This window comes from Danio rerio, chromosome 8 (genome assembly GCF_049306965.1).
Source record: "Danio rerio strain Tuebingen ecotype United States chromosome 8, GRCz12tu, whole genome shotgun sequence".
Classification (NCBI taxonomy): Eukaryota; Metazoa; Chordata; class Actinopteri; order Cypriniformes; family Danionidae; genus Danio; species Danio rerio.
Window position 1 is genome coordinate 12,478,735 of NC_133183.1, and position 22,321 is coordinate 12,501,055.

Genomic DNA, 22,321 nt, shown 5'->3' on the forward strand with positions numbered 1-22,321 from the left:
AATAAAGAGAATAATATCACTATAGATCACCTGAGTGTGTCAGTATCCTGTGGCTGCTCCCATTCTTGGACTCTAAAGTTTTCCCCCAATCAGGGTTTGAGTTATTCAGATTTGCTGGGTATAAAGCTGGAGATAGAAAACATGACAGAGACTACATTTACATGGACATCAGTGATCGAATTATTTGCCTTAATCTGAATAAGACAGTAATATGATTAAGGTGTTTACATGAGTTTCTTTCTGAATGTTCCTTTCATGATCCCGTTTTACATGTTACAGTGCAAAGATCGGTTAACGTCATTGCGTCACCACAATATTCACATTTCCTCCGAAGTTCATGTGAATTTGGATGTTTCATTTTTAATTTGTCGACTTTAACTGCAGTTTGGCACTTTCAATTTCATTCAGGAACATTTCATTCATGCCTCTATGACAAACTAAGGTATTGGATGCGAGTGAACTGCAGGAGGAGTGTTGTTTTAATGGAATTTGATCACGCACGCCAATTGGAAAGAAAAAACCTCGGCATTTTGTGCGTGTGTGTCTGTGGACTTTTTCTGACTCTGTAGGTGCAGAGAAGTGTCAAACAGCCATGCGTGTATGGACTATCATGTCGCAAAATACAGCGGAAAGTCCTACATGCTGTTAATAGCTTGATTGCAGTGTTTACATGTCTGTAATAATGTGACTAAAATCTGCATACTCCACATGTCTTATTTCGATTTCTGTTTAGTTCAATTAAGACTTCTGTCGGATTGAGGTCATCAAAAATAGCTGTTTACATGGTAGAATCTTAATCAGAGTATTGTCTTAATCTTTTTATTATTAACATACTCAGTGGGTCAAAAATGAAGTAAAATTGAATTGTTAAAGTGTCAACAGCCCTACTATTAATATATCTAATCAGTTGTGACATCTCAGATAACTAATCCAAGACTCTATGTCAGTAGAAAGTACTGTCAATTAGGGCTGTGTGATCAATTGAAATCGTATCGTAATCCCGATTTGAACATGTGCAATTTTCCCACAATATGCTATTTGAATCAAACATAACGCAGCGCGCCTAAACAGAGCGCGAGAACAGGAGACTCATGACAAATGGCAAATGAGGAGCTTAATGACAAATAGGCTAAATAAACAGGGATGATGAGTTCAGCACAGGAGGACTTGGTGCCTAAAAAATTCTACATTTGTGATGTGGAATTACTTTAGATAGAGGAAGGCTGATGTATCACAGAATCCGGTAATCTATAAGTCAGTCACACATTGCATCTGAAAGTGGGAGGCACATCGCTTCCTTCAGCATTCAACACGCTTTACACTCACCTTCCTTTGTCGTTGCTCAGTGACCATCAATAGGATGACAAACTATCATAACATTGCTGCAGTTCTGTTACAAGTTTTATTTATGGAGAAAATTTAAAAAGCACTGGATATTAGGGTGTTCTGTGTTTGTCTGAGATAATTAATCTACCAAAATGTGTATATTCCATACAAAGTATGAAGCTGATCGCTCAGTTCTTGTTAGGTGACTCGCGGTGTGCTTGCAGAATTCTGAAAGTAGAGATGTTTTCAATTGGGTACGTCTGGAATACGCGCGCACATCACACCCAATATCCGCGCAAGCCGCACATCTCCATTGGAAGTGACGAGCTTGTGGGCGCAAAAGACGCAATATATAAAAGGCCTATTTCATGGCAGCGTCACAAAGAGTTTTATAATCTATGCATGGCAAAAAATCTGGAAACATACAAAAGTACACGCAACTACTTCTGACGTGGTCAAACAGAACATCAGAGACTTACTTGTGTTTGACGGTACACACACACAGTAGTCTATTTATTAGTGCTGCCATAAGTCTGCTCTAGAGACAATTTATTACTCTTTTACTAGGTGATTTTATTTTTATTTTTAGCCTTATGTCTGTTTTAGAGACATGTTACAGGTCTTTGATAAAGATCTAATAGTTTTCCTTTGGAATATGTTTCAGATTCACTCTGTGTGTGTGTCAAAATCATGATTAAAATCAAAATCACAATATTGTTCAAGAAAATTGTGGTAGGTTTCTTTTGTCATATCACACAGCCCTATTGTCTATACAAGTACTGCAGACACTATTATTGTAAAGGGTTAATTCACCCGAAAATGAAAATTCTGTCATCGTTTACTCACCCTAATGTCATTCAAAACCCATAAGACTTGTTCATTGTCTGAACAAAAATTAAGTCTTTTTAATCAAATCTGAGAGATTTCTGTCCTTCCAGGGAAAGTCTATTTACCCAGGATTCTGATGCTCAAAGCTTTGATAAAGAGATTAAGAAATAAATCCATATGAACATAGCAGTATAATCCATCTTCTATAGAGACACAGTCGCTTAATATGATGAAGATATTTAATTTAAGATTTTAATCATAGTTTTGGGTGAGCAGAACTTCAGTGCAGGGACAGAAATGTCTCACATTTGATTAAAATGTCTTCATTTGCCTTCTAAGATGAACGAAAGTCTTATGGGCTTGGAACGACATGGGGGGATGATTAAATGATGACAGAATTTTAATTTTGGAGTGAACAAACCCATTAATGATTTATCACTGAAATATTCAGAAAAGTTTAGGATGATAATTAGGTGGTATTAAACCAGACCATGAGTGGATTTAGCACCTGTTGTTTACTTTTGGAATCTGCACTTGGAAATGGTGACAGCAGATTTAATTTATTGTATGTGATAATGTGCATCATTACCAGTGCTAACACTAGTAGGGTTCTCAGAGAACTGTTGAGCTAGGAGTAAGAACATGACTTCAACCGAAGCGCTGGACAGAAGTGTGTTCTGGTCAGAACTATCCAATAGATCAAACCCTAAAAAAATAAAAATAAAAACAGATGAACACATGTTAGTTTCATTCAGACTTATAGTGTGATCTGAGAGAAGAATCTAAGTAAAAACTGACCAGGTACGCTCCTCAAAAACTGCAAAAGCTTCTCGGTCTGAGGTGGAGTCAGATGGGTATTTGTTAAACTTGACCATAGAGGTACCTAAGAAAAGAAAAAGATCAACTCAAACCACTTTTATTGTCACATCAGCAGCAGCACGTGTACTATGATGAGTGAAAGCCTAGGTGCTGGCTCCAGAGAGTGCAAAATACAACATACTCCCAAAAAAACAAGACAGTATACAAATAGCATTTTTCACAGAACTAAGTAGAAGACAATAAATAGGTGTACACATACTGATGCGTGACCGGATGCTGAAAAGGAATGTCTTTTAAAATACCGGGATTCTACACAAAGTTATTCACCATTTTTGTTGTTGTTGACACAAAAGAGAATATAGAAGTCAGTAGTTGTTTCCATCCAAAGATGTGTATTAGACTTGTGCACAAAAGTGGAATACTGCATAAAACATTTGCGAAAAAAGCACAGTTATTATCCAATGAATCAAAGAAATATAAACCGATAAACTGACCAAATATTTATATTCATTCATATCATTTCAGCTCAGTCCCTTCATTAGTCAGGGGTCACTACAGCGGACTTATCCAGCTTATGTTTTATGCATCAGATGCCCTTCCAGTCGCAACCCATCACTGGAAAACACCCATACACTCTTACATATAAAATATGTGGATGGAAACATGGCTAATGGCTAGTGGTTTTCAACATTCTTCAAAATATATATTTTTGTGCTCAACAGAAAAAGGAAACTCAAACAAGATTGGTGAGTCAGTTTTCACTATTAGGTGAAACATCCCTTAAGAGAAGTGGGGATGAATTCTGCATTTTGTAATGGAATATAAGAAAAGAAAAACATTTGCATACCCGACAGTGAGTGTTGTCTTGAATTATGTATCTACGAAAAGCCTCAACAATTCTATTCAGAATGCATCTCTGCTCTCTGGAGAAACCAGATGATACCTACAAACAGCGTTATTCAAGAGATGAGACTGAATATTTATCAGCTTTGAAATATCACTCAACTCAAATATAATGTTTGGGAAAGCTAAATAATGCGAGAGGGTTTTACCCGTGTGTTGATTCTGCTGGTGGACGAGACGCTTCTGCTTTCAGAGTAGTCGTCTTCAGCTCTTGCTGATGATCCATTGTGTCCTCTGTGTTTGGAGCCCTTCCTCAGTCTCTTTGATTGGCATTGCACTTCTGTAAGCAGACCTGACAAAAACACAGCAGCGATCAGATAATGCTGACAGTGCTTTTCTGTGAAGCAGCATCGGCTTCAATTTTCCCGAATCCATATCTCAAAAAGCATATTTTGTGAGATTTAAAATCAGTGCAGAAGGTTTTACGTCAATCTCACACTCTGCCAGCATCCCGACGGCCCTGCATTTGCGCAGTCTGCAGTCCTGACACTTTCTCCGCATGTACATGTCCATCTCACAGCTTCCACCACTCTTGCAGTGGTACACAGCTTTTTTAGTTACGCTGCGTCTGAAAAAACCTAAACCAAGAAGAAAACATGAAACTTCCGTTCACAGATGTGGTGATGGTATGAGTTTTAAATGGCTCTGAAAAACTTTCCTATGGTCATCAAGGCTGTATTGATTTGAGGAAAATTATTTAGCATTTAACATTATGGGCCCTATCATACACCCGGCGCAGTGTGGCGCAAGGTGTGGCGCAGTAGTCTTTTGGTAGTTTCAGCTTGGCGCAAGAGTCGTTTTGAGGTGTTGCGCCACGCTGTTTAAATAGCAAATGCATTAGCGCTCATTTGTGCGCCCATAGGCGTTCTGGTCTAAAAAGGAAGGCGTTCTGAGGCGGACCGCTGGCGCGTTGCTATTTTGAGAAACTATAATAGATTTTTCATTAGACCAAAACTAACCCGGTCTAAACTCCGGCGCAGAGTTGCGCCTCGCTTACGCACTGCTTAATAAGCACAAGAGAGCAATAGGCAAATATCTTTACATATGAAAAAAATTAAATATTAAGGTTATATATAGGATATAATAAGAATAGATATAGAATATAAATATAAAGGATTAAAATATTACAAAACATATTATTTTCTAGCCTACATAAATATGAAAAATCACTGCTTTTATGTCTTCTTCATCTCGGGAGGCTTTTTCAGTTCATTCTTAACAATTAGCTTTTTTATAATGTTATTATTATTAGCAGTATTATTTATTATATCCTTATTTATATTTGTTTTATTAAAAACAAGCTTAGATTTGCCCACCTGTCAGGTTTTAGACCATATGGGGCACAGCATGTGTTTTAGGATATAACTCAGGTTTTTAAGCTCATTTTGTTATTATTGTTCATTTATTCGTTTGCTGGAAATTGGAACTGAATTTAGAAATAGTTTTGAAACGAATATTTGCGCTTAACAAACAAAATTATTTATTTATAGGCCAATTGATTTCTGTGCGTAAAGGTTTCCCTATCCAAGAGCGAATGTGAAAGTGATGCATTATCTCTCATTCTCACGCAGTAGATGCTCTGTTTAACAGTTTTCTGTTAAAAAAAAACTGTTAACTGTTTGCTAGTGAAATGCTCAATTTTTCCACTTAGACTTACTTTGCGTCCTGTAAATAGCGAATGCGCTCTTGGCGCGACACAGCTGGCTCTTAAAGGGAATGAGAGATGAGACTCTAATTGGTTTATTCTCAAAACACACCTATAACTCATTAAGAAAATAAACCCAACCCTTTTAGACCATGCACCATGGCGCAAAGCAGCTTTTCCCGTCCTTAAATTAGCAAAAACGCATTCTGACACGCCCTGAAAGCGTTTGCGCCCTGCGTTTTGCGCTCTGTGCATGGACTGTCAAAATAGAGCCCTATATCTCTTGCTGTTTAATACATTTTAATAATGTAATTTATCCCTGAAATTAAAGATTACTTTTTCTTAATCCGTTCCCTCATTACTTCAGTCTTTATTTTAGCAATCCTTCTGAAATCATTCTAATATGTGACCCTGGACCACAAAACCAGTCAATTGGTCAACAGTTGGGTGTAACGAGTTCCACAGTAACCCTGTAGTCTATTACATTTTTGAGCAACGCAGTAATGTAACGAATTACATTGTGTAATTTGATTACAGTTACTAAAGTCAGTGTAATTGCGTTACTTATGTTACAGATATAGTTTTAGGAAGAAAAAATGATTCTTTTAAATCACATTTTCTGCTGCAATATCAGTTAATAAGCATGCGCCTTATAAAGAACGCAAGCTGAAATAGTTGCTGTAGAGAGTGGTTGCTTCAGGTAGAAATACAGACATTACTTTGACTTCACTGAGCGCCTAAACAAAAGTACTGCTGTGAAATTCAGTCTAATGAACTTTCCACTGCAGCAACTTGTTCAAGCACTTGAACAGAAAGCATTTTACGACAATACTTGTCAAGCGCATGTCGAACACGCTCGCATTTCACAGGCGCTCCTAGTTGAAAACGGCGAGTAACGTGACAAGAACTGACCGATCAGCTTCATACTTTGTAAGGAATAAACACATTTCGGTAGACTAATTACCTCAGACAAACACCCAAACACTGCAGTGCTTTTGCATACTATGGATGTCAGTGGTTACAGGTATCCAGTTTTCTTCATCAAACAAAAACAGGTTTAGAACTAGTGAATGATGGGGCAATTAAGTTTTGGATGAACTCTTTGGGTGCTTTCCCACTTGGTTCAGTTGCTTGGTCTGTACCCAAGTTTGATTGTCCCCCCTTGCCACCTTCTCGGTTGGTTTGTGTTCACGCTGTCTTTTTTCCTTCTGAACCCGGGTGCGGACCAGAAGTGTTTGTGTGAAAGCACTCTTTAAGTGTTTTAAATATGATCAACCCATTGTGATGTTTTTAGTGAATATTAAATCACTGAAAGAGCTGCAGTTTATTTTGTATTTTTATAGGTATACTTTATATGATTTAAAAATAATTTTTAAAGTAAAGTACTTAGTAATCTGATTACTTTTTACATGAAGTAATTAGTAAATTGATTCATTAAAAAGTAATTAATCAGATTACAATTTTTTAGTAGTAATATGTAATTTGTTCAAATCGATTACTGTTTAAAAGTAACTTACCCAACCCTGATTGTTGAATCAAGTGTCATTTTGGGAAATGGAGATTTATTACATGACAGCTGGCAAAAAAAATATCTGAGCAACAAGTTTTGAGGTCCGGAATCACATCTTTTTAATATTAATGTTAAAAACTGTTGCTGCTTTATCATTTTAGTGCAGTTTAAAATAATCTTTCTGTTGCATTTTTAACTTTTGCATGAACTTTCATTGCAAAAAGAAAAGTATCCTGTCATTCCTTAAGTTTTCTTTTTTTTCTTTTTTTCTGTTGCATTTTACAATTTTGGATTAACTGTCATCGCTAAAAGATTATTTATCTGTAATTTCGTAATAGATAAATAATTATTTTCAAAAGAAAATAAAAACTTGACAGACCCTGGACTTGTGACCACAGCACTTTTTTAAATTAATATCGAATTTGTTGTTATTGTATTTATTTATTTTGTATTTTGGTCATTAATAAATCACAGATCTGGTTTTTTATTTATTTATATTTATATGTACATATTTATGTACATCTGCGATCAACTGAACCCCTGTGAACAAAACCAATACCTCCTCTTTTCCCAAACTCACCACACGACAACCCTAAATATTATAAATTCTGAGTATGTCTCACATAGGTGAGTGGGCTTGACAAACCACCTATAGAAAACACACTCTTTCATCTATCTGACACTGTAACTAACACTTTCACCAGTTTTGCACCAGACACAACCACTTTATAAAAAAACAAAAAAACATTGTGAATTTATAAAGTGTTCTTCTCACAGGTGAGTGGGCTTTACGAACCCCCTGTAGAAACACTTTTTTTTCTTTCAAAAACAAACTCCCTCCTAACTCTAGCACTGAATTTACTACATTTATGTATTCATTCTGTGGCTATTAAAAAGAAATAAGCTCTTTGATATGTACCACAAGGCGACACAGTGAGTTAGCACTGTCGCCTCACAGCAAGGTCGGTTTCCGCCACAGTCCAAAGACATGCGCTATAGGTGAATTGAATAAATTGGCCACAGTGTGTGTGTGTGTGTGTGTGTGTGTGAATGAGTTTGTATGGGTTTTTCCCAGTACTAGGTTGCAGCTGGAAGGGCATCCGCTGCATAAACATATGCTGGATAAGTTATCGATTTATTCCGTTGTAGCGACACCTGATGAATAAAGGGACTAAGCTGAAGGACAATGAATGAATGAATCTATCCAACCTCCTGCTTATGTAAAAGGGAAATCCATGCTGGTCTTCCTAAATACTATGTTTTACTTCTTCTCAAGAAGTGCATCATGCATTCATGTTGTCCTAAAACTCAGCACTAGTGTTTTGTTAGCGTCCAACCTTTGCATCCCTCACAGGTGAGGGCATTGTAGTGATATCCTGAGGCTTTATCTCCACACACCACACACAGCTCATCCTGGCCCTTCACTCGAGCTCCATGGCCCATTCTGGGTCTTTTCAGCACTGGAAGACCAACAATGCTGGCTCTGGCTGTTGAGCTTTGGACCTCCATATCAGGCTCACAGGTGTATTCAGAGCACTGATGGCTGTAGGGGTACGGCGGGTTGCATGCTGGAACATTCTGCGCCCCATACATGGAGAACTGCACGTTGACAGGACTAAATGGTTGTTGGCCATAGAGAGGGCTTTGTAGATCCGGTTCCTGGTAAGAGCAGCTCAGAGGATCCACAAGAACATCTGCCGGTAATAGAAGAACATGAATGAAACCAGTGAAAATGTTTCACAAGGCAACACGTTCACATGATTCTTGAATTACCTAATGACTTTATGAGGCCGTTGGGATGTAATAAAAAAAGCCCAAGAGCAAGACCTTTTGAATCTTTTCTGTCTCTGGAAACAGGATGCAGCTGAAGAGGTTACAGTTTTGTTTATGGTTGTTATTTGCTTTGTAGCTTATGGGGTTTTTATAACCATACAGAACGGAGCCTTCCTGATGTTTTTTATTCTGTCAGAGGGAAGGTTACGAAGATGGATTTTAGATTTCGATTTCCCCTTTGAGGGAACATGTGTCACAACTGGCTGCAGTTTTGAAGCACATCTGCAAAAGACTTTTTCAAATTCCGATCTTGACAGACATGGAGGAACTAATAGTGACCAGAGCAAGAGAAATGTTTTGCATGAGAAAAACTTAATGTTGACACTTTTATTTAAAAAAAGGCTCATTTTAAAACTCCCATAGAATTAAACAGCTGAGTTTTACCATAGATCATTGGATCAGACAAAGACTCAATATGAAGAGTTTAGATTCAAAAACCTCTAAGTGCTGTCTAAAATTTCCATCGAAAATTACAATTTTTCTCAGCCTTCTTTGTTTATGTTGAGATATTTCACTTTGAAAACCAGGAAAATTACATATTCTTTGCCAAAAAAGTGATATTACTGAACAATCCAAACAGGAGCCCATAAAATGCTCATTTTAGAGGAAAATTTCAGATGACATTTAGAGGTTTTTGCATCTGGACCAAGTGGCAACCTTCTGCTCTCTCTCGGGAGGCCAATACGGAAGTAACTAAAACTGGAATTTATCGAAAATCTGCTAGTCCTGGCTCCATAATAGAGCAAATTTCAATTGAGCCCACTGTTAGAATGGCCAACTTCACAGCAGGAAAAAAAGGTGTTTACAGACTGGTACAAAGAACGATTTTGGTTCAAAAAGCTAATATCACCCTTCATGACAACTGTGAGGGAGGTGAATTTTTTTTTTAAACTCATCCGTTTCCTTTATATTAGGTTATATTAAGTTTGCATAATTAAGGGCGTGGCCACTTGATTGACAGCTAGGTCTCGCTGTCGCCGTCACTTCACCTCAGCTGACTGCGGCAGATTAGCCACTGATTTCGGCATATTCATCATATTTTTGTGTTGTTTTATGTGGCTTTACACAGTCAGTTGCCTTTTGGGATTATTTCCTACAATTATCAGATGATATGGGATGCTGTGTGCACAACTGTGCTCGTAAACCATTCACGTGGCCTCCATTTCCCTGGTGAGTAAAGTTAAATACTTATATACCATCTCTATAAATGTATTTGTTTTATTTAAAATCATTTATCATTTATAATGTTCTTTAGAGCTGTAATGCACTGCAGAATCTGACAGATTGATTAGCTGTGGGCTCTAGAACAGTCATCTGAAGCGTTTATCACACAGTGTTATGCTGGATTTCATAATTAGCTTTGCATTTACTAACACAGACTATATCTGAAGTGTTTGGAAGTAATTTGCGTTTTCCTTCTGTAGGAAAACATCATAAGAACAATGTTTACTGGCTCAATGTATTACAGCAGTGTTTTTAAAAGTCTAAACATTTTATTGATATAGTGTACAAGCACATGTGGTCAGAACACAAACGAGTCTCAGGTGATGAAGTATTAAGCGTTTTCCCAAAGTAAAGTCAGTCTAAGCCAGGTCCAAGCAAAATGCCAGCAGGTGTCTGTAGCTCCGCTCACTCTCCGCCTCTTTGCTCTTGTTTGGTATCCCGCCGTGATTGCGATGACACGCGAACAAAATGGTGACGAATGACCGTGCCTACTTGTGGCTTCTTTTGCGCTCTTTAGAAACCTATGGGTGACATCACGGATACTACGTCCATATATTTTACAGTCTATAATCTGAACTCTTACTATAGTATACATAAGACATTTCACTTATAGTTTTGAATAGAGAAAAGTGTAACGGTCAATATGGCGAATGAAGCCCCGCCTACTAGCACAGGAACCAATCATCGTTCGCAATAGACTGATGTTAATCTGGGGGAAAAGCTCAGACCAGACGTGTGCTTTTACGGCAGTTTGGTGGTCAACAAACACACTGGAATCTCAACGAATACTTGCTTCACAGACAAGAAATATATCCACATAAAGCTTAAACCTGTACTTTTAAATGAACTGACTACACTTGAAAACAAAAGTTTGTTGGTTTTGTAATCTGTATAAAATGAAACCGAGTTACAGTCCGTCCTGTCAAACGCACATGACATGACAGCAACTACTCAAACGCTAACAAATATGTAAAAAAAAAAAAAAAAAAGAGTCGCTGTCATTTTTGGATGGGTCCAATGGTGGGTAATAACCCTTTTTACAAGACTTTTATGACTTGCTTAACGTTCATCAGCATCTTAAATCCTTGAATGTTTTTAATATTTAGATAAAAAAAAAAAACGTATATACCACTTTATTAGGTACACCTTACTAGTACTGGTTGCTGACCCCCTTTTGCCTTCAAAACTGCCTTAATCCTTCGTGGCATAGATTCAACAAGATACTGGAAATATTTCTCAGAGATTTTGATCCATATGGACATGATACATCACGTAGTTGCTGCAGATTTGTCTGCATTAAGCAAATCTCACAGTCCACCACATCCCAAAGGTGCTCTATTGGAAAGAGATCTGGTGACTGTGGAGGCCATTTGAGTACAGTGAGCTCATTGTCTTGTTCAATAAACCAGTCTGAGATGATTCACGCATTATGACATGGCACGTTATCCTGCTGGAAGTAGCCATCAGAAGATGGGTACATTGTGGACATAAAGGGATGGACATGGTCAGCAACAATACTCAGGTGGGCTGTGGTATTGACACAGTGCTTAATTAGTTCTAATGGGCCCAAAGTGTGCCAAGAAAATATTCCCCACACCATCACATCACCACCATTAGCCTGAACCGTTGATACAAGGCAGAATGGGTTCATGCTTTCATGTAAAATTCTGACTCTACCCTCCCAATGGCGCAGCAGATATCGAGACTCATCAGACCAGGCAACATTTTTCCAATCTTCTATTGTCCAATTTTGTTTAGCCTGTGTGAATTGTTGCCTCGGTTTCCTGTTCTTGGCTGACAGGAGTGGCACCAGATGTGGTCTTCTGCTGCTGCAGTCCATCTGCCTCAAGGTTGGACGTGTTGTGTGTTCAAAGATGCTCTTCTGCATGTCTCAGTTGTAAAGAGTGATTATTTGAGTTATGTTTGCCTTTCTATCAGCTAAACAAGTCTGACTGTTCTTTTCTGACCTCTGACCTCTGGCCTCAACAAGGCATTTGCGCCCACAGAACTGCTGCTCACTGGATATTTTCTCTTTTCCGACCATTCTCTGTAAACCCTAGAGATGGTTGTGCGTGAAAATCCTAGTAGATCAGCAGTTTCTGAAATACTCATTCCAGCCTGTCTGGCACCAACAACCATGCCATGTTCAAAGTCACATAATCACCTTTCTTTCCCATTCTGATGCTCGGTTTGAACTGCAGCAGATTGTCTCGACCATGTCTACATGCCTAAATGCATTGAGTTGCTGCCAGGTGATTGGCTGATTAGAATTATTTGCGTTAACAAACAGTTGGACAAGTGTACCTAATAATGTGGCCGGTGAGTATATTCATATATTTATATATGTATTATATAATCTTTGCATCAAATTACAAAAAAACTATTTTTTTTCTAATGCTACGTGTATGGAGCAGGACGGTAAATTTTACGTTGTTCTCTCTTCTGGCTGCTGTCATCAGTCTCGCACTTTTTTTTTTTCTGAAATTCTTAATAACACCATCATGGAGTTTTTCTTTTATTATTTCAGCAAATGGGATTGTAAAAAATGATTTGTTGTACTCTCCAAATCACTGTTCTCTGTAATCATTTTTACCCAACCATGACGACTTCCACTACTGAGAAACTAGGAAATGTGAAAAGGGCCCTTATAGACATTTTCATCACCCCCATAGTGAGAAAATCTCTGGTTCAACTACAACCCCGATCAAACAAAACTGATCCAGTTAAATAGAACCTGAGAAGCACTTGATAATTACAGACAGGTGTGTTTGATCAGGGTGCAACTGAAATTTCCAGGAATCAGATTGGTAGTCTAATATAATTTAATGATTGATTTAGAATTGGTCAAACTAAACTGCTTAACTCCAGAGGAGTGTTCCTTTAAGTAAAAGCAATTTCATCAAGCCAATTCCAACAAACCCGTCTCTGTTTTTCTATGTCATCCATAAATATCCTTCTGCAATGCGGTGGTCTCTTTACTGGCCTTCAATCCTGTCTTTCTCGCAGATGTTTTATGTCCTGTTTCAGCTTGAGCATAACTTTCCGGTGCTAGCATCTATTTGTAAACCACTGGACTTCTTCATAAACATTCATGCTGGTGAGAAGCTTTGCTAAATTACTATCATTGACTGACCTTCCAGACACCACAGTGAATTAAATGACAAAACCAAACTGACAAAGCATTATTCAAATAGTAATTGTTTCTCAAGCTGACGCTTTGATATAATATTTGGATGTTCAGATGTAATGAACTGGTGTATGAAATAGACAAAACACTGAAAAATGCGTAATCCGTCTTATGATCATATTCCAACACGTCGTCAAAGCAAAAGTTAATTCAGGTAGCTTCTTTTTAATAATTGTCAAAAGTGCTGTGCCTCCATTATAATTTAATAGTCCTTTTTTTAAGAGTATGCCTAAAATCTACAACAAAAATCAGTCCAAGGCACTCATGTGCAAAATTTAAACAGCCTTTATATATAAAATATCTAAAACTAATGAGCAAATATGTACAGATAAATACGCTTAGACATGGCTTGTACATACACCCATACAAACACATATATACATGTGCACATACAAATATTCACATATATAAACATGTACACAAAAGAATGCATATACAAACACATACATATTCAACAATATATTAAGATAATCTCTAAGCTATCTATAGAAAAACGGTTTTACAAAAAAGAAGAATCTAATTCGCCATTTAAACCTGGAAATCAGGTTGCTTTTAATGTATATGTCCTGTTTTAATCATTTGATCCTGTCTCCTCCTCTTGTTGAATTATAATTATGTTCAATACCAACTATTTTAAATGAACTGGGATTGCTGTGACCTTGATTTTTATAATGTAGAGCCATAGGGTATTGTGAATTACAGGTACGCATCACATTTTTTATGCTCTGCTAATCTCAATTTTAATGTTCTCTTAGTCATTTCTATATAAAAGCATCCGCACGGACGTTCTAGTCGATATACAACAAATGTAGTTTTGCAATTAATAAATGAATTGATCTTAAAACCTCGACCTGATGATGGATCTCTAAATATGTTCGTCTTAAGTATGTTATCACAATGATTGCAATTACCACATCTGTAGTTTCCTGCTGTTTGACTTAATCAGTATTAATCTTCTTAGTGGAGAGATGGCTTCTCACAAGTTTATCTTGAATGGCTTTTCCTGAGTCATCAGAGAATTTATTTATTCATTTAGTTCAATTAATATATACTTTTTATTTTTTATTTGACTGCAAAAGTGCTATTTAAATTACCTGTATTGTCCAGGTCACATAAATGTTTTTAATTGCAGTTGAAGTGCCATAAAGATTTACTATTTATATCTTTGTATTTATTCATTTTTAATCAGTTATTTTCTATTAACTCAGGGTGTCTCTGGGGTCTTAAAAAGTCTTAAATTTCTTTCATTTATTCATTCATTTTCCTTTGGCTTAGTCCCTTTCTTCATCAGGCGTCACCACAGAGCAATGAACTGCCAACTTATCCAGCATATGTTTTATGCAGCGGATGCCCTTCCAGCTGCAACCCAGTACTGGGAAACATCCACACACACTCATACACTATGGCCAATTTTAGTTTATTCAGTTCACCTATAGAGCACGTCTTTGGACCGTGGAAACTCACACAGACGTGGGCAGAACATGCAAACTCCACACAGAAATGCCAACTGACACAGCCGGGGCTCGAACCAGCGACCTTCTTGCTGTAAGACAGCAGTGCTAACCACTGAGCCACCATGTCGTGCTTATTAAAGCTTGTCATTTTTTAAAGAAAAGTAATGCTGAAAAAATGTATAAGTATGTATCATGAGTTTGCCTGTTTTTACGCATTATTTAAAATATGTGGCTAGGAAATAGCTAAATAAAAAAATAAAAAAATTCAAAATGAAGGGGCAGTGTGGTGAGTACCGATGAAGGGGCACAGTGAGTACCGATGTCGCCTCACAGCAAGAAGGTCGCTGTTTCGAGCTTATGCTGGGTCAGTTGGCATTACTGTGTGGAGTTTGTGCTATAGGGGAATCAGATTAACTAAATTGGCCGTAGTGTATGTGAGTGTATGGGTGTTTCCCAGTGATGAGTTGCAGCTGCGTAACATATATGCTGGATAAATTGGCAGTTCATTCCTCTGTGGTGACCAGTCATCAGTCATTTCTTATTTCATTATTCTTAATATAGGTTTTTTTCTTTCCTCTTTTAATTTATTTTTTTCACTTTTAATTATTTCAGTCCTTCAACTGAAGCTAGTCAATAATTAAATATTTCACTTTCTTTCTTTCTTTCTTTCTTTCTTTCCTTCTTTCTTTCTTTCTTTTGTTAAAAAATGGTTCCCAGTGACTTTTTTAAGAATAAATGCAGTTATTCTGGTTCTGAATGACACAAGGTTGAGTAAATGATGACAAAATATTAATTTCTGAGTAAACTATCCCAACTATTCCAGTGTTGTAATTTCTTACAGCATCAAAACATTACAAAAGCAGATGTACAGTTGAAGTCAAAATTATCAGCCCCCGGTATTTTTCCCCCAATTTCTGTTTAACGGAGGGAAGATTTTTTTTTCAACACATTTCTGAACATAATAGTTTTAATTATTTCCAATAGCTGATTTCTTATATCTTTGCCATGATGACAGTAAAAATATTTAATTAGATATTTTAAGACACTTCTATACAGCTTAAAGTGACATTTAAAGGCCTAACTAGGTTAATTAGGTTAATGTAGGTAGTCATTGTATAACGATGGTTTGTTTTATAGGCAAGTGAAAATAAATATTGCTTATGAAATCATATCATTTTAACTTAAAATGGTTTTAAAAAATTTGAAACTGCTTTTTTTCTTCCTAAAATAAAACAAATTAGACTTTTTCCAGAAGAAAAAATATTAAAGGAAATACTGTGAAAACTTTCTTGCTCTGTTAAACATCATTGGGGAATAATTAGAAATTTGAATTTGAATTTGAAAAAGGAAAAAAAAATTAGAGGCTAAAAATGTAATCTTACCATAGTACTGTGAATGGTCTGTGATGTCAAAGGCGTCTGAGGCAGAGAGATAGCCGCTGACAGACATGCTCATCTCAGGATCTGTCCCTTCTCTCATCTGATCACTGGATTCTTACTCTTCACAGAGATGGCCCGGATCTAAAAAAGCACACACAAACTTTCACTCAACATAGTTGAAGATCATAATCCACTGCCTGCAAACATTTCAGAGAAAGCTATTTTAGTCATGACTGTCACGAAAAGGTTATGCCAGAACACTGGAGGCTGTGGAGGTCTGCGTCTGTGCTCCTCTGGGGCTCTGAGAGGATCTGAAGAGCATGGACTGTGAGAATAAGAGCAGAGATGAGGCCCGTGTGTCCAAACAGCTGCTCTGGCACACGTTTCACAGAAAAGGCCTCACAAAGAGAAGTCTGTCCCGGTCATTCTCTACAGGTTTGGCCTCTAGTTGACTCTCAGGATTCAACAGCAGCTGTGTGAACGTACCTGAGCTCACATCCTGGTCCAGGAACACAAAAACAGACCTGAAGAACTGTACTGAATCTACTGTACTAGATCCAAAACTTGGAATGTTTTGGCTACGTGACATCCAAAGGAAGCAAATGTCTTGTTTAGAAACTGGAGCAATTAAGTGTCAAGTTGACCGTTTTCACTGTGAAAAATACACTCTCTGGCCACTTTATTAGGTACACCCTACTAGCACCACGTTGGATCCTCTTTTGCCTTTAGAACTGCCTTAATCCTTCGTGGCATAGATTCAACAAGGTACTGGAAATATACCTCAAAAGATTTTGGTGCATGTTGACATGATAGCATCACAAATTTGCTGCAGATTTGTCAGCTACATCCATGATGCCAACCTCCTGTTTCACCCCATCCCAAATGTGCTCTATTGGAATGAGATCCGGTGACTGTGGAGGCCATTTGAGTACAGTGAACTCATTGTCATGTTCAGGAAACCAGACTGACATGATTCACACTTTATGACATGGCACGTTATCCTGCTGGAAGTAGCCATCAGACGATGGGCACACTGTGGACATAAAGGGATAGACATCCCAACAACTGGCACTTATTGGTACTGATGGGTCCAAAGTGTGCCAACAAAATATCCCCCACACCATTATACCACCAGCCTGAAATGTTAATACAAAGCAGGATGGATCCATGCTGGTCCCACTTTATATTAAGTGTAGCATATACCTGTGAACTTACACGATAACTAGATGTGTATGTAGTATGTACTGTAGCTACAGTGTATGTATACACTGGTACATAGTATTTACTTGTGTATTACTGGTGTAACTACACACATGTAACAACACACAATAGTATTTGTAAGTTCAAATATGTAACAGGACATTAATAACACAATCTTTGGTTAACTATCCCTTTAATGTGAATTACTGATGTGATTCTACAATTTACCTTCAAACAACATATAAACATAAGGCATATATATATTTCTATATACACTTACACTTTTGGGGAAAAGTTTGCTGTTTTTAAACAGTTGTACAAAGGCTGGTTTTACATATTACACAGTCATTTGTGAGCATTTTACACTTTATATTGAGTGGACAGTTCCTGAGGATTTACCCTGTAATTACACTGGTATCACAAGGTGAAACCTAATGCAGCATTAGTTCTGCCATTCTTATTGTAATAGTGTTCAGAAGTACATGGTATGCAAACAGGTGTGAAAGTGGAAAAACACCTGCAAGTACATATTGTTATTACAAAATGTTCCTATGTAATTCTTGTACTTTTTTAGTCTTTTACCAATGCCCTGTTTCACATTTGAACATACACATACTATTCAGTGTGTTGTTACATGTGAGTAGTTACACCAGAAATACTTAAGTAAATATGATGTACCAGTCTGTATATACACTGTAGTTGCATACTACCTACACATAGTTACTATGCAAGTTCACAGGTATAAGTCTCACTTATTATAAAGTGGGACCAATAGTCCTATTATTGTTAATAGGTCTGATCATAGAAATCCTATACATATATATGTAGTTGACACCATCCACCCTCTTGGAAAGGTCACCAGTTGACCATTGTGTCGTCAGTGGTTTAACTTTAATCATACAAAGCTCTAATAACAAAACCTAAATTAGATTAAAACACTTTTGCATCAGATATGCGCATTTTCTAAGGGCTGTACCAAACTTGCATGTTGCGCTGCTTACTCTAATGGTAATATGTTGTCGTAAATACTCACCCTGACAACATGATGAGGAAGAAAATACATATGCAAAGCCATTTTTTGTTTTGGTGCACAGAACTGTTCTTGTAGCTTCATATGATTACAATTGAACCACCGAAAACACATTGGCAGTTTTAACAATGATTTTGTTTGGTTTTTTCCTGGACTTTGCACTTCTCTGGAGCAATCAGAGAGCTCTTGGATTTCATCTAAAATATCTTCATGTGTGTTATGAAAATGAACAGAATCTCTAGATGAATCTCAGATATTGGAACAACATAAGGATGAACAGAACTGTCATTTTTGGGTAAACTAACCCTTCAATGCTTTGAGCACTCAGTCAAAGTACATCAGCTGCATGACTCATGAGTTCTCAGAAACCTCCAGTGCTCAATTCTTCAAAACATTGATGCCAAAAATCAAACCTGTATCATTGATCAATTCTCTGAAGGATAGTTCCTCCAGTTCTCATTAACTTTAACTTACAGTAACTCTCTGTGTGACAGTGTGGGTCGCTCTCTGTTTCCCAGAGGACTGACAGAGGGACATGCAGCTCATCTCTGGAGCTGAAGGGAGTGTTTATACACGCTATGTTTGCCACGGCTCTGTTTGTCATGCAGTTAATCTTTGACATTGAAAAGATTGAGGACTGCAGGAATCTAACCTTCCCACCCAATATACTTTAGACCCCATGGAGGGGGTGGCCTTTCCTGAAAACTCAAATTAAGACATGGCTGCTACACGTGCCCTCTCGTGTCCCGCTCGTTGTGTTGACAGAGAACATCCTCCATGGCGTTATTGTGGTAGCATCTGAAAAAGGCTGACCTCAGTTTTGCTGTGTCGAAATATAGATATCATTAGTGCCTCTGAGACCCAAGGGAGGGATTTTTTGCTATCGCTCCCATGCCATCCATCACAATATCTGTGGGTTCTTTCCTTAAAAGAAAAAAACTTTGCACGATTAACAAAACAACCTTCTTTGAACTTCTGGGACAGTTTGGTTCCAGATGAGGTTAGAGAGAGCAACGCTCCAATGAGTTTGAACACTCATTCATTTTTCACAAGAACATAAATAGCCACAATGTAAATAAACATGGCTTTAGTGTATGATAACCATTGCTCACTTTAACAAAATTAAAATAAAGGTGTTTTCACAGCTATGCCATAGAAGAACCATTTATTCTTAGTGTGAAAAACAGTTTATACAGCTTTTTTTTTTTTTTTTTTTAACAATAAAAGAGAGCTATTAGCTATGGTTAAAAAGATAGCTTGCATAAAAGTGAACATTTCCACAACGTTTCCTCACACTTAAAGTGGTTTCTTTCTTCTGTTAAGAACAAAACAAGATATTCTGACGTATGTTGGGAAAAAGAGCCACTGGTATTTATAGTAGGAACAAAATTTACTGTGGAAGTCACTGGTGGTTTCTTCAGTATATCTTCTTTTGTGTTTAGCAGAAGAAAGAAACTCAAACAGAGTGGAAGATGTGTCAGTTATGACAGAATTTTCATTTTTTGGATGAACTGTTCCTTTAAAGAATAACTGACGATGGGTCTTCGGGTTATTAAGAGGTTAATGCACGTCATGCTCATAAATGTCGAACTTCAGACAAAAAAAAAAGTCTAACTTTTCTAAATTGCTAACTTTTCAATTATGGGGCAATATTTTATGTCACTGTAATTTATTTGTTTTTATACTTATTTGTTTGTACATTATACGTTTTATAATTAGGTGATTAGATGTATCTGGTGTCTTTTACATCTGATTGTTTACTTAAAAAATATAAATTACCTAATTCAGGCAGAAGTTTAGAAATTGTTAATAAACACAAACTGTTTAAATTACACATTTAAAATGTTGAGTTTCAATATTGTGACAAATAAATCACATTATTCACCACAATCATGAGTGTAGGAGCCATATCATACAAGGTGCAGGATGCGATTTGTTGCTAGTACAACAGCAATTTTCACATTTTGCGCCACGTTGTTTGAATAGCAAATTCATTTGCTACACTTTGTAGACTTGTGTTCCAGTCTAAAATAAAGGTGTGTTAAAGCGCATTGTTGGCATGTTGCTATTTTGAGGAACTGCAATAGACTACACTGTTTACCAACTGAAAGCTGATCTAAAGTCTAGCGTAAACGCTTACAAAATACTTAATACACACAAGATGTACAGAAATACACAAAGATCATTACATAGAAAAAGTCAAAGGATTAAAATATTACACAAAATATTAGTTTCTACATAAATAGGAAAAACCACTACCTCGTGCCTTCTTGTTGGGGGGGCTTTTTCAGTTTATCCATGACAATTAGCATTTGTATAATGTTATTATTAGTATTTATTATATGCATATTTATATTTGTTTTAATAAAAACAAGTTTAGATTTGTCCACATGTTGGGTTTTGGAGATGTATGCATTACGATATGGGGCATAAGAATAGGACATGTGTTTGGATATAACTCAGTTTTTTGAACACACTTCATTATAATTGTTCATTTATTCGTTTGCTGGAAATTAGAACTGAATTTAGAAATAGTTTTAAAACAAATCTTTGCGCTTAACAAACAAAATTAAGTATGTAGACTGATGGATGTCTTCAGTGGAGTGTGTACAACACTGTTTCCTTATCCACGAAAGAAAAGGAGTAAAGAGGCAGAATGGAGGAGACTCGTTCTTTATCATCGCGCTGCAGATGGTCTGTTTAACTGTTTTCTTGATAGTGAAGCATTTATTTTTTTCACTTACAAAGTCTGCCATGTAAATAGCAAATGTAAGGGACGTGACACAACTGACTCTTAAAGGGAATGAGAGATGAGACTCTAACTGGATCAATGCACGTTATGCTCAAAACACACCCAAAACTCATGAAGAGAATAAGCACAACCCTGTTAAACCATGTGCTGGGCGCAAAGTATATTTTTCCGTCCTTAAAATAGTATAAGTAGATTCAGACACGCCCCTAATGCTTTTGCGCCATGCGCTTTAGACTTTGCACTTAGATTGTTAAAACAGAGCCCTGATAGTTTAATAAATTTCTTTAATTGTGCTTTTTTGCACAGTTGTCTTTAATTTTAAGGCACACCCAAAAACCACGTGAGCATCACCTTAAAATCCCACATAATTCACAAGAACATGCAAAAGACAAAAGTGAGGTTTTTGTTATTAAGTGATTGCATTTTTGTACAAATGAAAATATCTCATAAATGACAATGAGCTTTTCTGTTTTATGTTCAAGAGTTTAGGTCAGGGGTTCCAAAACTTTTCAGCCCGCGACCCCCAAAACCACAATGCCAGTGACTCGCAACCCCCATTATCCTCTGAGGTGGTTATAAATACAGAAACCTTGCATGCAATGGCGCACACTCACCAATAGACCCAAGTCTTTCTCCGTTTAATTTTTTTATGTATGTCAGTGCTGTAAATGGGCCAGAAAGTTTAACCTGGTGTTATAAACTCAATCTGCTGTATCTGACGCTATTGGTGCATCTTTAATATAAGGTAATTACCCCAGGGGTTGCAATCCAATAGAACTAGTAACTATAAGCTACTACAACTATATTAACTATAAATGACTATTTTTTCTCTTCAGTTAGGTTATGGATAAAATATGGTAATTCTTATGGTTTAATAAAAACCAATACATTTTTGGAAATCACCAGGTTACCCCCCATCATTGTCTCGTGACCCCTCAGGGGGTCCCGACCCCCACTTTGAGAACCACTGTTTTATGTGAACATTTTGAAAGAGACAATCTAATGGGAGTACAGCTTGCATTGGAAGATCACCGCCATCATGTTAAAAATAAAGAGCACCACACTGTAAAAAAGGCTGGGTTCAACACAATCCATTTGTGTTGAGACAACATGAAGGAATTAACTTGTTAGTTTTTACAATTTTTAAGTGGATTGAACATAAAACAAGTAAGTTGTCTTAAAAAACTTTTAAAAACTCAAGAATAATGCTGTTTCAGCTCATTTTAAATAT

The 22,321-nt window shown here is 37.0% G+C and overlaps 1 protein-coding gene across 2 annotated transcripts in view; it reads right to left on the reverse strand.

Moving 5' to 3' along the window:
- Positions 1 to 22,321, reverse strand: part of nr1h5 (nuclear receptor subfamily 1, group H, member 5) — a 29,352-nt gene that overhangs the window by 4,455 nt on the left and 2,576 nt on the right. For both annotated transcript variants that reach the window (XM_005166733.6, NM_001123241.1), the window contains exons 2-9: positions 16,112 to 16,249; positions 8,369 to 8,725; positions 4,314 to 4,454; positions 4,026 to 4,168; positions 3,821 to 3,916; positions 2,953 to 3,037; positions 2,744 to 2,860; positions 31 to 126 (exon numbers count right to left, since the gene is read on the reverse strand). In XM_005166733.6, the coding sequence (XP_005166790.1) occupies positions 31 to 126; positions 2,744 to 2,860; positions 2,953 to 3,037; positions 3,821 to 3,916; positions 4,026 to 4,168; positions 4,314 to 4,454; positions 8,369 to 8,725; positions 16,112 to 16,208 (1,132 nt within the window). In that variant the 5' untranslated portion in view covers positions 16,209 to 16,249. The remainder of the gene's footprint in view (positions 1 to 30; positions 127 to 2,743; positions 2,861 to 2,952; positions 3,038 to 3,820; positions 3,917 to 4,025; positions 4,169 to 4,313; positions 4,455 to 8,368; positions 8,726 to 16,111; positions 16,250 to 22,321) is intronic.